This window comes from Cynocephalus volans, chromosome 9 (genome assembly GCF_027409185.1).
Source record: "Cynocephalus volans isolate mCynVol1 chromosome 9, mCynVol1.pri, whole genome shotgun sequence".
Taxonomy (NCBI): Eukaryota; Metazoa; Chordata; class Mammalia; order Dermoptera; family Cynocephalidae; genus Cynocephalus; species Cynocephalus volans.
Window position 1 is genome coordinate 651631 of NC_084468.1, and position 16642 is coordinate 668272.

Genomic DNA, 16642 nt, shown 5'->3' on the forward strand with positions numbered 1-16642 from the left:
GAGCCGGGCGGACTGGAGCGGGGACGGGCTGCGGAGTGGCCGCGGCAGTTCCCGCCCAGGTAGCTCGTCCCGACCCGCAGCCGCTGCCTACAGGCTCTGTTCGCGAGAGGCTCACTCCCGGCTCGCCCTGGCTTGAGTCAGCGCCGCGCCTCCCTGTGTGGAGTCCTCCGGCTGCTCGCGCCGCGTTTGCGGACGGGCCCTGGGTGCACCAGCTTGCTTGCCGGCTGGTCCCGACGGCGGACGCCGCGGAGGTGACGGAGCCGTAGCACTGCTCTTCCTTCAGAGCAGAGCGTCGGCTCCGGGACGTGATCGCTAATGGGATCCCCATGCCAGAAAACCTTCGTTCTCGGTGACCCCCACCCTGCGGAGACCGCCCCGTGACCCTCGAGGTTCATTCGCACCCTGGGCACTTTTCCAAGGTAAAAGCACGCCTTTGTGGACCAGTTGGCAGGGTTCGTAATGCCCAGTCATTTGGGGTTGGAAAGGTGACTTTCCTTAGAAGATAAGGAGCAAAAAATAAGACATGCGTTCTTCTTTTGGCCCCATAGTGTTTTTGTTTTTGCTTTTTTTTAAACAAGAAAAAAATCGGCCCCACGGTGTTTGAGACCGAAAAGTTTATGTTTAAAAAAATATGTTTTCCAGCTTCTGGAGAAAACAAAAATCAGATCTGCAATATTGGACTTAGAATCCTGTGCGTTACCAGTCATCTAGAGCTGCTCCTTCGGGTAAGACGCAATTATTTCCTGGCTAACAGCGCTATCTGTGTTACCTGCCTTAGTTACTTCCTGTAGGCATTTGAGGTTGCAGCCCCTTGCGTAGAGCATTTGTTCTCAAGCTGAAAGTGGATCCCAAAGCCCAAATCAGCATCTTAACCCTCCCAGAATTTCTGTCTGTTAAAAATACCTTTTGAAACAAGCTAACATCTGTTAACTTTACCATAAGAGGTAATGATAACAGTAGCTTAGTTTATAGAGTGCTTTATTGCTTACAACATCCTTTTATGTAATGGTTTATTTTAGTAACCCAGAAATACGTTCGTGGAAAGCACAGTATAATTAACTCCCGCCTTTTTTGGATGGGAAAACATGCTCGACAATGTTATTCCTTGGCTAAGGTCAGCAAGTGATACAGCTAGAATTCAACACAAGTTATCTGGCTTTTCCAACCAGTGCATTTTTCCAGTGGACTGTGAAATACAAGGAAGTTCAGGAAAGGGTCCAGGCTAGAGACAGATATTTGGGTGTCCTCGGCATATAGATGGCAGCTGGCTCTAGGAGCTGAAGAGAGGACCCACAGAGACCAATTTAGACATAAAGAGGTTAGCACCTTCAGAGAACAGAACAGCACATGGAGAAGGAGCAGCCTGGGAAGCAGGAATTAAACCCACAGGGTATTATGTCATGGAGCCAAGGAGAGAGGATGTTTCCAGGGGGAAAAGGTAGCTAAAGGTGTCTAGTGCCACTTCAAAGTCAAGTAGAAAAAGGAATGAAAGATGTACATTGGATTTAGCAACAATGAGGTCATTGGTGACCTCACTAAGAGTTCCATTGGAGTGGCAGGGTGGAAGGTATACATTACTATAAGTGGAGGAAGAAAGAGATGACAAGGTACAGATGGTAAGTGGAGATAACTTAGGAAGTTTGGCTGTGAAGGGAAGAGGGTGGGAGCTGGCTGGTTGATGTAGTGTTGAGATGTTTTGGGATGGGAGATTCTTGAGCAGCCTAAAGCTGATGGAAGGAAGCCAGTGGGGAGAGGAGGTTTGCTGGTACAGAAGAGAGGGAAATAATGGAGTAAGGTCCCGTAGGAGATAGGAGGGGAGTGACATCCAGAGCATAGATGGGGGTGTTTGCTTTGGACACAGGAAAAACACTCTTATGAGAGGAGGCAAGGAGGAAAAATGGGTTGCAGTTGCAGGAAACGATGTAGTTTTTGGAATGAAGGTGAAAGAATTCTCTGATGGCTTGTGTTTTCACTGTGAATAAGGAAAAGAAAAGATCTATAGAAAGTGAGAGGAAGGTGGAAAACCCAAGGTTTAAGCAGTGTGGGAGAGACCTAAAGTAACTGTTGTGGGAGACCTATTGAACAGCTCACTAGAGAGCACGATAGAGCTTGAGTTTGGAGACCATGGACTTACATTGGCATGAGCTAGGATCAAGTAGGGATTTCTAAACCATGTAGTTACTTTAGAACTCAGAGCTTACTTGACAGTTTATTTCGTAAGTACTTACAGAGCACGTTTATTTACTGGCACTGCAGTTGATGATATAGTTACACCATCTTAACCCAAATCTGTATTTCCATACTTCTCTCTCCTTAGGTCTCTCACTATATATATATGTGTGTGTGTAAAACTCAATTTATGGTCTTAATTTCCAAATCTATTTCCCTGTAGTAGATTTCATAGCAAAGAATGTTACCAGAAATTAAGTAGACCATTTCTTAATGAAGAAGGGGTGAATTCATCAAAAGGACAAAGCAATCCTAAACATTTATGCACTTAATAACAAAGTTCTAAAATGCATGAAGTAAAAAGTAATAGAACTGCAAGGAGAGAGAAAGTCACAACTGTAGTTGGAGGTTGATGTAGTTGGAGAATACTTCTTTCCCAGTAAATGATGGGACAAGTACCCAGACTTGAACAACACTATCAGCCAAATTTACCTAATAAACGTTTATAGAACACTCCCCACAATAACAGCAGAGTACTTTCGGTGTCTTTTCTACTTATGTTCACTACTTGTGTTCAGCATTGTACTGGAAATTCCAGCCAGTGTAATGACACAAGAAAAAGAGATAAAAAGCATCCAGATTGAAAAGGAGTGGATTAAATTTTTTATTTGCAAACGACATGATCATCTGTCAGCATTCCTCCACCTTGGCACTGTTGACATTTTGGGCTAGTTTCTTACTGTGAGGAGGTGGGTAACCTGTGCATAGTAGGAGGTTTAGCAGCATCTCTGACCTCTACTCCCTAGATACAACTAACACAAACACACACACACACACACACACACACACTACTAGTGACTGCTAGAAATGTTTTCAGACATTGCCAAATGTGTGCTTCCCCTCACCCTCAGTAAAGAATCACTGCTGTACATAAAAAAAATCAGATGAGATCTACAGAGTTACTAGAACTAGTGAGTTTATCAAGGTTGCAGAATACAAGATAAATATGCAAAAATCAGTTATATGTCTACATACTAGCAGATACTAGAAGTTGAAGTTAGAGAAAAATGCTTTTTATATTAGCATCAAAAAGTGTAAAATACTTGGGGTAAATCTGAAAAAGATGTGTAAGACTTATAAATTGAAAACTACAAAAATTTGCTGAGAGAAATTTAAAGCCTTAATAAGTGGAGAAATATACCCTGTTCATAATTGGGGAGATTCAGTATTAACACATCAGTTCTCCTCAGATTGATCTATAGATTGAATGCAATCCAGTCAATTCCCAGCAGACTTCTTTTATAGAATTGACACACCGATTCTAAAATTCATTTGGATCTGCAAAGGAACTAGAATTGCCAAAACAAGTTTGAACAAAAACAAAAAATTGTAGGACTTACATCACCTAACTTGGACACTTATTTGAAAGCCACAGTAATCAAAACAATGTGATGTTGCTATAAAGATAGCTAAGTAGATTAGTGGAACAGAATAAAGAGTCCAGACACTGGCCAGTAGGTATATGGTCAATTGATTTTTTACAAAGGAGCAAAGGTAATTTGTTGGAGAAAGTATTGCCTTTTCTTTCTTTTTTTTTTTTGTTCTTTTTGTGACCGGCCGCACCACGCTCAGCCAGTGAGCGCACCGGCCCTCCCCATATAGGATCTGAACCCGTGGCAGTGCGCTCCCAGCGCCGCACTCTCCCGAGTGTGCCACGGGGTCGGCCCAAAAGTATTGTCTTTTCAACAAGTAATACTGGAAAGTTAGATACCCATATATTTAGAAAAGGAACCATAATCCATACTTGTAGCATATATAAAAATTAACACCGAATAGATTATAAATGTAAATTTGAAATCTAAAATTAAAACTTCCTGAAGAAAACACAGAAGAAAATCTATGAAGTATTCTGTGAGTTTTTTAGATATGACACCAGAAGTATCCATAAAATAAATAGATAAACTGGACTTCATAAAAATTAAGAACTTCAAAGTACACTGTTGAAAGCAGCCAATACTTTCAATGGGAGAATGGATAAACTGTGATACAGGCATAAGGTGTGGAATTATTCAGCAGTAAAAAGAAATGAGCTATCAAGACAAAAAGACTTGGAGGAACCATAAATACACATGGCTATGTGAAAGAAGCCGGTCTGAAAGGGTGCAGACTGCCTTCTAGATTCCAACACTATGAGATTTTGGAAAAGGCAGAACTATGGAGACAGTGAAAAGATCAGTGGTTGCAGGGAGAGAGAGGGAGGGGCAGATGCGTGAAGTGCTCGGGGTGTGGAGCGGTGAGGCTTTTCTGTGTGATACTGTAAAGATGGACACAAGCCATTTCACGTTAGTCAGAACCTGCAGAGTGTACAGCACAGAGTGAAGTCGGATGTAAACTGGACTTAAGTTGGAAATGACGTATCAGTGTTAGCTTCTCGGCTGTAACAAATGTGTCACACTAATGTAAGATGTCAATAAGGGGAAGGGGGAAGTGAACATACAAAAGAACTTTGTATTTTCTGCTCAGTTTTTCTGTAAGCCTAAACCTGCTTTAAAGATGTCTATTAATTTTTAAAAAACAGTTTTGTGAAAACACAGCCCAGGCTGGGAGGAGATATGTGCACATCACGTATCTGATCATAGACTTGTATCTGGAATGTACTCGGACTCTACACAGTCTCCAGAACAGTGCTCAGACTCCTGCATGGGGTGTACAAGGCTTGTTGCGAGTTAGTCCTGACTGCCTTCTTCAGTGCTTCTCCAAGTCTGAGCCTCGTGCTTAGGCCTTGTCAGATTCCTGCGCCTTGCTGCACTCCAGGCTCTCCCCATTAAACACACACACAGTCGGTTCCTTTTGCCTTTCAGTAATCTTCACTGCATTATGTGAGAATTAAGAGATATTAAATATAAGTTCTTTTTTTTTTTTTTTTTTTTTTTTTTTGGTCGTTTTTTCGTGACCGGCACTCAGCCAGTGAGTGCACCGGTCAGTCCTATATAAGATCTGAACCCGCGGCGGGAGCGTCGCCACGCTCCCAGCACAGCACTCTACCAAGTGCGCCACGGGCTCGGCCCTAAATATAAGTTCTTGGAACAGTGCTTGGTACTTGGTATATGCTTGATAAACATCCTTGTCTTGCCAGAAATATTTCCAGACACAGCTCAGCATCTCCCGTTCTGACAGCTTTCCCCTCCTCAGTCCATCCAGGACACCTCTGCTGAGCTCCCACAGCACATGGAAAGCGTGGCTCCTCGAACTTTGTTCTTGTTTCCAGGATTATTGTGGTTATTCTGGGTTCTTGAATTTCCTGTGAATTTTGGGGTGAGTTTGTCAGTTTCTGCGCACAAGGCAATTGGAATTCTGACGGGATGCATTGAATCTGCAGATCAATTTGGGAAGTATTGCCATCTTAACAATATTGTGTTCTAATCCGTGAACAAAGGATGTTTTTCCATTTATTTAGATCTTCTTTAATCTTTTTCAACAATGTTTTGTACTTCTTTTGTTAAATTTGTTCCTAAGTATTTTTGATGCTACTATAAATGGAATTGTTTTATTAATTTCATTTGCAGTTTGTTTATTGCTAGTGTATAGAAATTATAGTTGATTTTTGTATATTGATCTTGTTTCCTTCAACCTTGCTGATCTCACCCTGGGGTCCAGTGCAGAATCCAAGGTGCTCAGTTGGGTAGGGACCAGAACTACTCAGTGTCCCCCCACGGTGCCTCTGACCACCCTGGTCACACCTCAGCTCTGTTCTCGGAGGCACCAAACTCTCTTCTGCCCAGAGCACCCTCCAGCCGCATCCACTGGTCCTCCTGGCCCCGTCTCCAATATTAAAAATGCCCATGGAGCCCTGTGCTAAGTGAGCCACAGCTGGGATATTGGCTTAGGTGTGTGCCTCGGCCCTGAGTGGCCCAGCCTGGCCCCTGCAGGTGGAATGACCATGAGGGGAGCGAGAGCGCCCTCCCCTGGTGCCAGATAGTCATGCAAGGGCTCGGTTTCCTCAAAGACTACAGCAACAGTGCAGCCCCTGGGGGAAGGGGCTGCCCCTTGCATGCATGTATGGGCACCAAGGCCCCAGAGGACTCTGTGAACTCGGGCCCCACACGGCGCCTCATTCCTTTTCCATGTTTAGGATGAAAGCGACTCACAGAGGAGAGTCGGCCCTTGGAGGTCAGGTATTTCATATCCCTTCCCTGGTGACATGGTACTGTATTGAGCACCCACTATCTGTTGTATGTTGCCTTCCCTCGTCTTCCCCGTTCTTGAGGGAAACAGGCACAGAGCCTGTCTCTTGCCCATGTCACAGTGCTCAGCAGTGATAGCGCCAAGGGCATAGTCTGATGCCGGTGCTGTTAGCCTGGAGGCTAGAAATTGGAGGGGCCGCCTGGGAGAGGACAGAGCAGCTGGGACCAATCCTGTCTCTCAGCTGCAGCCACACCCACCCCCCCACGCCTGGCCTCTGCCCCTGCATCATGGCTGCAGCCTGCAGGGGTGGAATAGCTGGGGCCCCCCCGGCATGCTCAGAGCTGTGCTTCCTCACAGCTCCTGCCACCACCGGCCCCATCATGTCCAGGCCTGGGACCCCAGAGCAGACTCTGGATGTGCAGGGGGATGGCCCCCTAGGCAGAACGGACAAGGATGCTGGGGAGGAGACACAGAGCTCCCACCGCATGCTCAGCTTCAGCGATGCGCTGCTGTCCATCATCGCCACCGTCATGGTGTGTATGGGCCCGCCCACTCAGCCCACCCCACCCCACCTGTGGAGCAGCCCATAGGGCCCAGAAGTGTCTCTGAGCTCCTCTCCCCTCTTTGTCCCTTTAGATCCTGCCTGTGACCCACACAGAGATCTCCCCCGAACAGGTATGGGAACAGGCTGTCTTCGTACAGCGTGGCCATGAGAAGACCCACTCTGGGCTCGGGGAACCACCCAGGGGAGGCAGGGGGCCGGGCAGGAGGTGGGGTCCTCATTTGGAGGAGCGGGCAGGCTGTCGGTGCCTCCTCCCTCAGCAGCACCAATTCAGCCTGTGCCCACCCGACCCAAGGGGCCCTTGTCTGGGGGGTAGGGGGGTTGCACAGCTGAAGGCAGTGGAGGCGCCCCCCTGGGCTCCTGCAGGGAAGGGAGGGTCTAGGCCTGTACTGAGAGGCTGATTTTTACAGGACAGCAATTTCCTCTGTTCAGGGGAAGCTCCCCAGGTGGGGTCTCTGCTCTGTCACCCCCGAGTATCCCTCACAGTGGTACCCTGACCCTAAACAGAAAGCCTGCTGCTGTACCCTCTGCAGAGACCCTGGCTCACTCAGGCAGTTTCATTCCACTGGTGAGTGGGAAAAGGCTTTAGAAGCAGAGTTTCCATTTATGGTCAACTTTACTGGAATGTTTCTGAGTTAAAGAGCAACACATAGCACCTTAGAAGCTGAATGGTTTCAGAAGATGCTTAGAGGCCCTGGGGGGCGGTGTGTGCCTTGCTAGACCTCCCCACATGGGAGGCCCTGGGTGTCCTGATGCCAGCCTCACAAGCACTGTGAGGTACAGAGGAGTGAAGACGTGGTGGCGCTCAGGCCAGCAGGCTGGGCACCAATCCTGACTGGTGAGCCAAGCCTAGGTGGTGCTGGAGGCCATGGGTGCTGCTTAGAGTTTGGCTTTTTCATCCACCAGAGGTGCACCCACCTCCCCAAGGGGGCTGGCGTGTGAGGGAGCCACAGCAGCTGCTCAGGAGAGGTGGCCCCCGGGTGCTGGCCCTGGCTCTACAGCCGCCTCTGTGCTTGCCTCAGCCACCAGCTTGGGAAAAGAGTTGTCAGTGAGGCCACAGGGATGGGGGATGCCTCGCCGTGAGGCCACATAACATGAAGGCCTTCACTGTGGTTAGATCTAGGAAAACCCTGTGAGGCTAAATCTCCTCACACTTCTCTGCGATCAAGTCATTTTTATGCAGACTGTAACTTTTAGTGCAAAGTCTCTTCTCTGTGTGTCCTAACTGGTTAACAGAGGACTCTGAGCCTCTGAAAGTTCCCTGAGAGTCCATGGAACTCATTCCGAGAAGACATGTCAGTGGAGGAAGGATAGGATGTGCTTCCTGCAGAAGGTGCTGGAACAGTGGACGCTTCCCTGGACATGAAGGGGATTCACAGATCTGTTCTCTGTTTTGTTTTAAAAAAAACCCACTAGCCAAGACTTCGAAAGCCCAGTGATTCAAAAAAACATGACAGCACTCAATAAAAGAAGTAATTTAACTAAAATAGTAAGTCACTGACTTGCAAATAAAGAAGCAAGGAAAGCAGTGAAGAGGCCGGTGTTCTGAGTCTCCGTAGATGAAACCTAAAACCCCTCCCATTGCTTTACGGTGTGTCCTCCCTGCCTCTGTCCCGTTCCAGCCACTGGCCTTGGCTGAGATCCCACCGAGGGGCAGGGCCTTCCTCAGAGGCACCTTTCCCCTCGCTGTTTCAGAATTGCTCGCCCAGGCAACACCGAGTGTAACCCTGCTGCTCTGTGAATGTGTGTGTCCCTCCGAGATCCGTAGTTTAGAACTTAAACCCCAAGGCCATGGTATTAAGAGGTGGGGCCGTTCAGAGGGGATTAAGTTATGGGGGCAGAGCCCTCCTGGATGGGACTAGTGACCTTATAAAAGGGCCGGAGGGAGCTAGCTATGCCCTTTTGCCCTCTGTCCCTTCTGCATGTGAGGACAGACCTGCCAGTGACTAAGACACATCCTCACCTCCTGCTCCTTGATGGCATTTGAGGCCTGTGGTGCCCACTGCTCTGGTCCTGTGAGCCTGTCACTGAAGGGTCTCGAGCTGACATTCCAGCAGGAAAACAGTCCACAGAAGACTCTAATACCCAGCTGTGGATGTGGGGGATTGGTCACTGCCGTGCAGAAAGGGCAGGGGCCAGAGGGTGGGGCTTGTTGTCAAGGGAGATGGGCAGCACCTCGTGGGGGTTCACCTGGGATTCGGGCTGGTTTCACTTGTGTAACTTTCCTCTGACGTCTGTGGTCTTTCATTCTAGCAGTTTGACAAAAGTATACAGAAACTTCTAGCAACCAGGATTGCTGTCTACCTGATGACGTTCCTGATTGTGACTGAGGCTTGGGCAGCACACATAAGGTAGGGGCCAGGGCTTTTCCCAGGTGAGGTCTGCATCTTCATGGCTTATTCAGTGCAGATGCCCAGTGACTGCAGGGTGCAGTGGGCACGGGGGCAGTACAGCAGCAGCAGCAGTACCAGCGAGACACATGGTTCTCAGGGTGTCCCTGGGACCCTTACCCCATCACATTCTGCATCCTGGGGAGGTTAGGCCTGGAAGGCTGCTCCTTCCTGCCCTTGCCCCAGGTTCTTCTCTGATCCTCATTTCTTCACCCCAACGTGGGCACCTCCCAGATGCTCAGCGCTGCCCACGGGCGCTCCTCCTATCTGAGGTGGGACAGCCGAGTGCCCACCTGCTAGAGCTGCCAGACCAGGCCGGAGCAGGGCCAAGAGGGGGCTGTGAGCCATGTGTCCCAAGCTGCGTCCTGGCCATTAAGTCCTGCTCAGGCCATCGCTCGATGTGCACAACTCCCTCCCCATTGCCGTCCTGCCCCTGGGGACTCACGAGCTGTACTGCCATTTCTCCCTGGAGGCTGAATCAGCAGGACGTGGGCATGCGCAAGGCCTGGGCTGTGTTTTGGGGAGGAAAAGCTTCCTTAAGTTCCAGGGGAATGGGGTCCCAGAGCTGCAGGGGACAGAGAGGGACAGAGGACATCTGGAGGTAGAGCTGGGGGTATGGATTGTCCTCCATTACAAATGGGCCTGTTGAAAGAAAGTGCTCTCTGGGGAATGCCAAGGGTGCAGAAAAATCGCTAGGTCCAGTCGAGCATCTCCACTTGCATTGAAAGTGTCCCTGTTGTTTTATGTGATTCATTTGTCTCAGCAGAATGATTTGTTTCCGGTGGTGACAGATGACCCTCTTCTTTCAAGACTGAGGGGAGGGCTTTCCTCTTGGGCCTCCCTTGTTTACAGAGTCGCTCGGGCCCACAGTCTGGTGGGGTTCGAGGGGCTGCAGCATGGACAGTGCTACACAGTCCCTTGCTTGTGCTTTCATTTGTCAAAGGCACACCCTGGTGTGGAGCACAGGGGCCAGTGAGGGGTTTCCCTGGCCTTTGTGCATCACGGCTGAGGGTGCCCTCCAGTGGGACCTGGCCCCTTCTTTTTGACTTTTTAGTGAACCGCACAGCCCCAGAATAAGCCCCTGAGGCCACCCTGGGCCCCCTGAGCTGGATTCAGAACTCCCAGGACGGGGGACCGGCCAGCCGAAAGCCAGGTCTTTAGAGTGGACAGGGCAAGTGTAGCACTACTCTTCCCACCGCAAGGGGTCAGTGCCCTGGTGGGTCAGTGCCCGGGTGGGGCAACCCCAGGGTGGGGCAACCCCAGGCGAGGGGCCAGCAGGGGATGGGGCTTCAGGAGCAGGACCCTTGGTGAGTTGCGTTCATGCTTCCTGGATGGACACTGATCTGTTTCTAGTTTTCTGTTTATGCCTGTTGCCTCAGCGTAAAACCATATCCATTAGATAGGCAGTTTCAACAGATTTAGATACGAAATCCCTGAAAAAACAATGAGGAAAAGAGGATTTCTTTTCAAAACTGTGGACACAAGGCCTTAAGAGGGCATTTGTTGTAGGATAGAGCTGAACCTCCACCAAGGGGTGTTTGCAGAGAGCTTGGGCTGGGCACCCATGTGGGGATCTGGCCTCTATGCCTGGAACAGGTGATTTGCAGGCCCCAGAGGCCGCTGACAGCCTGGCACAGTCGGGAGGCCTCAGAGAGTGGCAGCCAGCCCCAAGCACCATGTAATAAACCGTCTCCGAAAGCATGCTTTGAAGAGACCATGCACCCCAAAGCTGCCACGTGTACACATTTGTTTCTTCAGATTGGTGCTGTTTAAAGCAACATGCTTTAAATTAGGGGGAGCATGACCAGAAGAGTAGGAGGGGTGACAGGGTGCGTCTCGGGAACTGGTATTTCCTTCTTTGTATTTTCCAAATCTCGTTTCCTGGGTGGTATCTTATATTTAGCTAAAAATGACATGTTTTAATGATGTCTAACCAGAAGATACTGGAAAAAGTGTGTGCATGTTTAATTTTATCAGAAGCACATCTTGCTGATGATCTGTCTCTTCCTGTTTTTCTTAAATTGTTCAGGTTGTTCCAGGCTGTTGGGAAAACAGATGACACGCTTGCCTTGCTTAACCTGGTGAGCTTTTCCCTGCCACTTTTTGGGAAGTGATTTTAGTCTGTAATTCAACCATCCAAGGAGGAGCGAGAGGAAGCATTAGCTGCTTCTCTTGTAAACTGTGTCCCCTCAGAGCCTGGAACCAGCCCATACCTGGAAGCTCCTCAGATGCTCCCACATGGAGCCTCAGCCCAGACAGACCGGGGGTGGAGGGGTCGCGGATGCTGGCTGTGCCGCCTGCCTATGGGGTGAGGGCAGGGAAGATGAGTGCCCTCCTTCCCCCTTGGTCCAGGCCGCACCGTGACTGTGGCTCCCCTCCTCCCCACAGGCCTGCATGATGACCATCACATTCCTGCCATACACGGTGAGTGACAGCCACTTCCTCCGATGCTCCTCGAAGCCTTGCTGAACACCGCTGGGCTTGGCCGGTCTTCAGACCCTCAGACCAGCTGGGTGCTCCAGGGCCCAGGCCACAGCGTTACTACGAGGAGAGAAGGTTTTGGGGGAGCCAGCAGGCAGGGACTGTCAGGCTGGGGGAGAGGAGGCCTCCAAGGCCTCAGAGGAGGGCACACAGAGGCAGAGACCACAGTGAGGGTTGTCACCAATGCTCCTGGCTCCCACCTGGCCCCTGAGGCTGCAGCCTGCTGCCCATTCCAGACCATCCGCAGCATGCAGCCCCGCACCTCATCCAGCTGGCCTCCCTCCCTCACCCGCCGCTGCTCAGGCCCATAAGCACACACGTTCTGAATTCTGACAGAGACTGCTGGGCTGCAGGGCTGTGTATCACAGAGAATTTGGATCTGCGGACTTCTGTAGGAATTTGATGACATTTTAGCTACGGAGGGCTGAAGCATTTGATAGAATTTGCTCCTGTGGGGGGGGGGTGGGCAGACCACCCCCCAGATATACACCCACACTTTGGCTGTCCCACCCTGTGACGGCCCTGCATCCCAGTGAACAGCACAGAGACGGGGAGGCTCACTGTGCCCTCACTTTCAGGCCCTGGAACCCCTGGGGCCTTTAACTTTTTGGGGTTCTTACTTGCTTTTTTCTCTTCTTCTCCTCTTTCTTTCCACCACAGTTTTCCTTAATGGTGACCTTCCCTGACGTGCCTCTGGGCATCTTCTTGTTCTGCATGTGTGTGATCGCCATTGGGGCTGTACAGGTAGGGTCCCCAGGGCCTGGGGGTATGTGTGTGTGTGTGATCACCATCAGGGCCGTGCAGGTGGGGCGCCGAGGGCCTGCCCCCACACGTCCCAAGGAGCCCAAGTCTTGCCCACATACACACATAGGATGTGGTGTGCCCAGAGCCCCCATTCCTTGCTGAGCAGAGACAAGGAAGGGTTGGCTCTGGGACCCCCACACACAGCCCCAGGAGCAGGGCTCCCTCCCCTTCTCCACTCCAGCCTCCTCCCCAGGACATCCTGGGGCACAAGCCCACCTCTGGGGTCCCCCGCAACCCCTGTGCAGGTGCTGTTAGGCAGCCCGAGGGTGGGCTGGCTCTGTCTGTGTGCCCTGTTGGGGCTGGCATCTGCAGCCTGCATCTCTCCCAGGCACTGATTGTGGGGTACGCATTCCACTTCCCACACCTGCTGAGCCCGCAGATCCAGCGCTCAGCCCACAGGGCCCTGCACCGGCAGCACATCCTGGGCATCGTGTTCCGGGGCCCAGCTCTGTGCTTCATGGCAGCCATCTTCTCCCTTTTCTTCTTCCCCATGGTGAGTGCCGGGACAGCACCCAGGGCCCAGGTGGGATCACACATGGGGGTGGCAGGGGAGGGCTGGTATGTGAGGACGTCCCCCGAGGGCTGTGCGAGGCCTGTGGCTGCAGCAAGTGACCTGGGTGAAGACAGGTGTCCAAGATGTGGTTGCTGCTCTGTCCAGGGCTCCCTGGACCCAGCTGCCAAGTTCAAGAAACACCCCTCGGGGCGGTGCATGTGTCATCCCTTCCTGTGAAGTGTTAGCAAGAGGAGGGTGAGAAATGAAGGCACCGGGCATGCAGGGCTCTGCGTGTCTTCTTTATTCTGGATCAGGAATTTGCACAAACCCCTGCCAGAGTAGTAGACACCAAGTAGCTATGTGGGTGGAGGGGTCAGAACAGCCTTGCCTTGATGACAGGGAGCCACCACTGGAGGGGGGGAAAGCAGAGAAAGGAAGTCCCAGGACCCGGAGAGGAAGCTGAGGACTGGAGAAGACACTTGCAGGACCCAGATGTTGGCAGGAGGTGCCTGCTGTGTACACTTGTGGTAACGGGGTCTGGGCAGCCCTGCTGTGAGCAGGGCCTATTGGCCACTGTACCTCTGTCGACGGCAACACTCAGGCAAGCAAGAGTGAAAGCATCTCAACAGGAGCGAGAACATTGTTCTAACAGAGCTCGCAGCAGCCAGGAGCGAGGCGCACACTGACCAGCAGCTGCCTCCGTCGGTCACAGAGCTTCTTATGGCTGATGGACCGACTTGTGCACTCTTGAAGTAAATGGAGTTTCTAAACCTGAAGCATCGTAAGAATCATGGAGAAATAATGGTTGGTGGTGGTGATGATTAGTATTTATTTTATTTTTCAGTGTTCAGTGAACATTTCAAGAGAATTCTGACTTTAGAATTCAGGGTCCAGAGGGTCGGAGGCACCAGCAGTCAGGCTGAGCATCAGACCACGTGGGGCCGTGGCAGGAGGCCTCCACGATGAGGGGAGAAGGAAGGTGTGAGGTGGGGGGCGCTGCTGTGTGGCTGCTTCCTCAGAGACAACGGTGCGACTGGTGCTCACGAGACAGGAGGGCAGGCCGCCAGGTCCCGCTCGCACGCAGTGGCTGCCTTGTGAGGCAGAAGCAGGTGCGGGACAGCGTGGCCACGGCACTGGGGAAAGGAGGGTCCTCTGTATGGGGTGTAGGTAGCCAAGCAGCCAGCACATCCAGGACCCCAGAGGGAAAGGTGACTCAGGCCACAGTGGCCAGCATGCCTGCCACCGCACCCCTCCCCCAGCCCACTGGCAGCTGCTGCTTAGCTGCATCCTTCCCAGATTACTCCATCACTGCTGCTCCTACCTGCTGGCTCCTCATCTCAGGCCACACCCCACGCCCCCACCTCTTTTCAGACATGAGGCTCCCACACCCACTCCCTGCAGCCTTCCCTCCCCGCTGCTTCGCCTCCCACCACACTGCAGGCACCCCGATAGGCCCCCCTTGCCCAGTTCCAACTTCTGCCTCCCCACAGCACCCTCACCCCCAGCAGTACACCCGCGCGTGCCTCCTGCTGGCACGTCTGTGCGCTGCTGCCGCTGCGCCTGAGTGACATGTGGCTCTGTGCCTGGCAGACTGGGTTATAAACACACCTGAGAACTCTCGTTACTTGTGAAGAGTTCTCACCCACCTCCAGTGAACGTGGGGTGCTTTCAGTGAAGGACACGGGTGGGGTGGCACCCTTGCAGAGGCCTGAGGCGGTCCTGACAAGTGGAGGGGCCATAGCCCAGGACACCGAGCATCCTGGCAGGGTGTCAGGGGTCGCTGTGTGTGTGGGCAGCACCAGCCTGAGCACAGCGTTGTGCGTTCCCGGCACTGCTGCAGAGCCAAGCGCCAGGAAGCGGAGCCTGCCCTTTCCCATGGGCACCTCAGGGCCAGGCGTCACGCTGGCCTGGCCCTCTGCCCTCCATGCCTAAAAAAATCTTAGTAAAGTACCCGTGATGTAAAATTTGCCACCGTGACCATTTTCAAGTGGACAATGGCGTGGCATTTAGTGTGTTCACAGTGTGTGCGACCACCCCCTCTGCCCAGTTTCAGCAGAGGCTTGTCCCCAATGCGCAGTGAGGCCCGTCCTTCCTCCCGCAGTCCCCGGACCTTCTCACCTGCTGTCTGTGGATTTGCTTGTTCCAGATGTTCTGCATAATCACACAACACGTGGCTTTTTGTGTCCGGCTCCTAAAACAGCATTATGTTTTCAGGGTTCATCTGTGTCTAGCATGTGGTAGAATTTCCTTCCTCGTTACTGCCCAGTACGTGCCTGGTACAGAAGGACCGCGTTCCTTTTACCCGCCATCAGTCGGGGGGGACACCGGTGACTTCCACCCCCTGGCTGTTGGGACTAAGGCTGCTGTGAACATGGCTGTGCAGGTCTCTCTTCAAATCCGTTTTCAGTTCTTTGGTGTATATGCCCAGAAGTGGAATTGCTGGATTCTATGGGAATTTTGCATTTAGTCTTTTGAGGAGCCGCCAAACTGCTTTCCACAGCAGCCGTGCCACTTCATGGCCCTCCAGAGGCGCACAGGGCTCCAGCTTCTCCACGTCTCTTAAAGCTGTCACTTTGGTTGATTCTAGCCATTGTAGTGGGTGTGAGGTGGCGTCTCCTGTGGGTTTGATCTGCATTTCCCTGTTGACTGATGGCGCTGAGCATCATTTCATGTGCTTATCAGCCATTGATGTATTTTCTTTGAAGAGATGTCTGTCCGAGTCCTTTGCCCATTTTTCCATTGGGTTGTGTGTCTGTCTGGGGTTGAGTTGTCAGAGTTCCCTGTGCACTCTGGATACTAGACTCTTCTCAGGTAGATGATCTGAGAAGGCGTCCCCCACCTGTGGGCTGTCCTTGCACTCTGGGGCGTGCTCTGACACGCGCCTTCACCTGGGTAAAGCGCACTTCCCTGCTGTCTCTTGCCGCTGGTGCTGGCCTTCCCTTTGGAGCAGACTGTTCTGGGGCGGGATTCCTGGCCAGCCACCTGGTGTGAGGGTGGCATGCAGCCCTGGCCTCACCATGGAGGGGACGCTCACGTGTTCTGTCTCTGCAGTCATACCTGCTGATGGCAACAGTCGTCTTCCTCCCCCACGTCAGCAAGGCCACCAGCTGGTGCAGAGACAAGCTCATGGGTAGGTGACCAGGGGTGGATCGTCGGGTGGGCAGGGCTCAAACAGGTATGCTCTCCTACCCTGCACGCTCCCAGCCCCTTCAGGAAAGAGGGCAGTGACAGCCACACTGGCCCGGGGGGCTTGGCCAGCTTCCCGCTCCTGGCATATCCACAGGCCGCCGAGAGCCCCCAGCTCACAGTGTGCCATTCACCTTCGACCTCCACCAGCCACTCAGCAAAGAGCGAGTGGAAGCCTTCAGTGACGGTGTCTACGCCATCGTGGCCACCCTCCTCATCCTGGACATCTGGTGAGGACCCGGGCGGGGTGCTGGAACTTGCCCTGAGCCCCCCAGGCCCTGCCAATCTGTCAGGTGGTGTGGGTTCATATCTGAGTCTTGGGTGTTTCATCCTGGAAACTACAAAGACACTTGGGTCTCAGCTGCACCCTCC

General features: G+C 52.0%; 1 protein-coding gene across 10 annotated transcripts in view; it reads left to right on the forward strand.

Annotated features, from left to right (window-relative positions):
• The window catches only part of TMEM175 (transmembrane protein 175), a 19426-nt gene continuing 2784 nt past the window's right edge, over window positions 1-16642 (forward strand). For 2 of the 10 annotated variants that reach the window (XM_063108619.1, XM_063108622.1), the window contains exons 1-11: window positions 1-419; window positions 643-725; window positions 6712-6887; window positions 6991-7029; window positions 9170-9267; window positions 11336-11387; window positions 11695-11730; window positions 12448-12531; window positions 12920-13084; window positions 16136-16214; window positions 16368-16500. In XM_063108619.1, coding sequence (XP_062964689.1) covers window positions 6735-6887; window positions 6991-7029; window positions 9170-9267; window positions 11336-11387; window positions 11695-11730; window positions 12448-12531; window positions 12920-13084; window positions 16136-16214; window positions 16368-16500 — 839 coding nt within the window. In that variant the 5' untranslated portion in view covers window positions 1-419; window positions 643-725; window positions 6712-6734. Of the gene's footprint in view, window positions 420-642; window positions 726-6301; window positions 6345-6711; window positions 6888-6990; window positions 7030-7326; window positions 7485-9169; window positions 9268-11335; window positions 11388-11694; window positions 11731-12447; window positions 12532-12919; window positions 13085-16135; window positions 16215-16367; window positions 16501-16642 lie in introns of those variants that run through there. The other 8 variants (XM_063108620.1, XM_063108621.1, XM_063108623.1 and 5 more) reach the window with 8 other exon arrangements.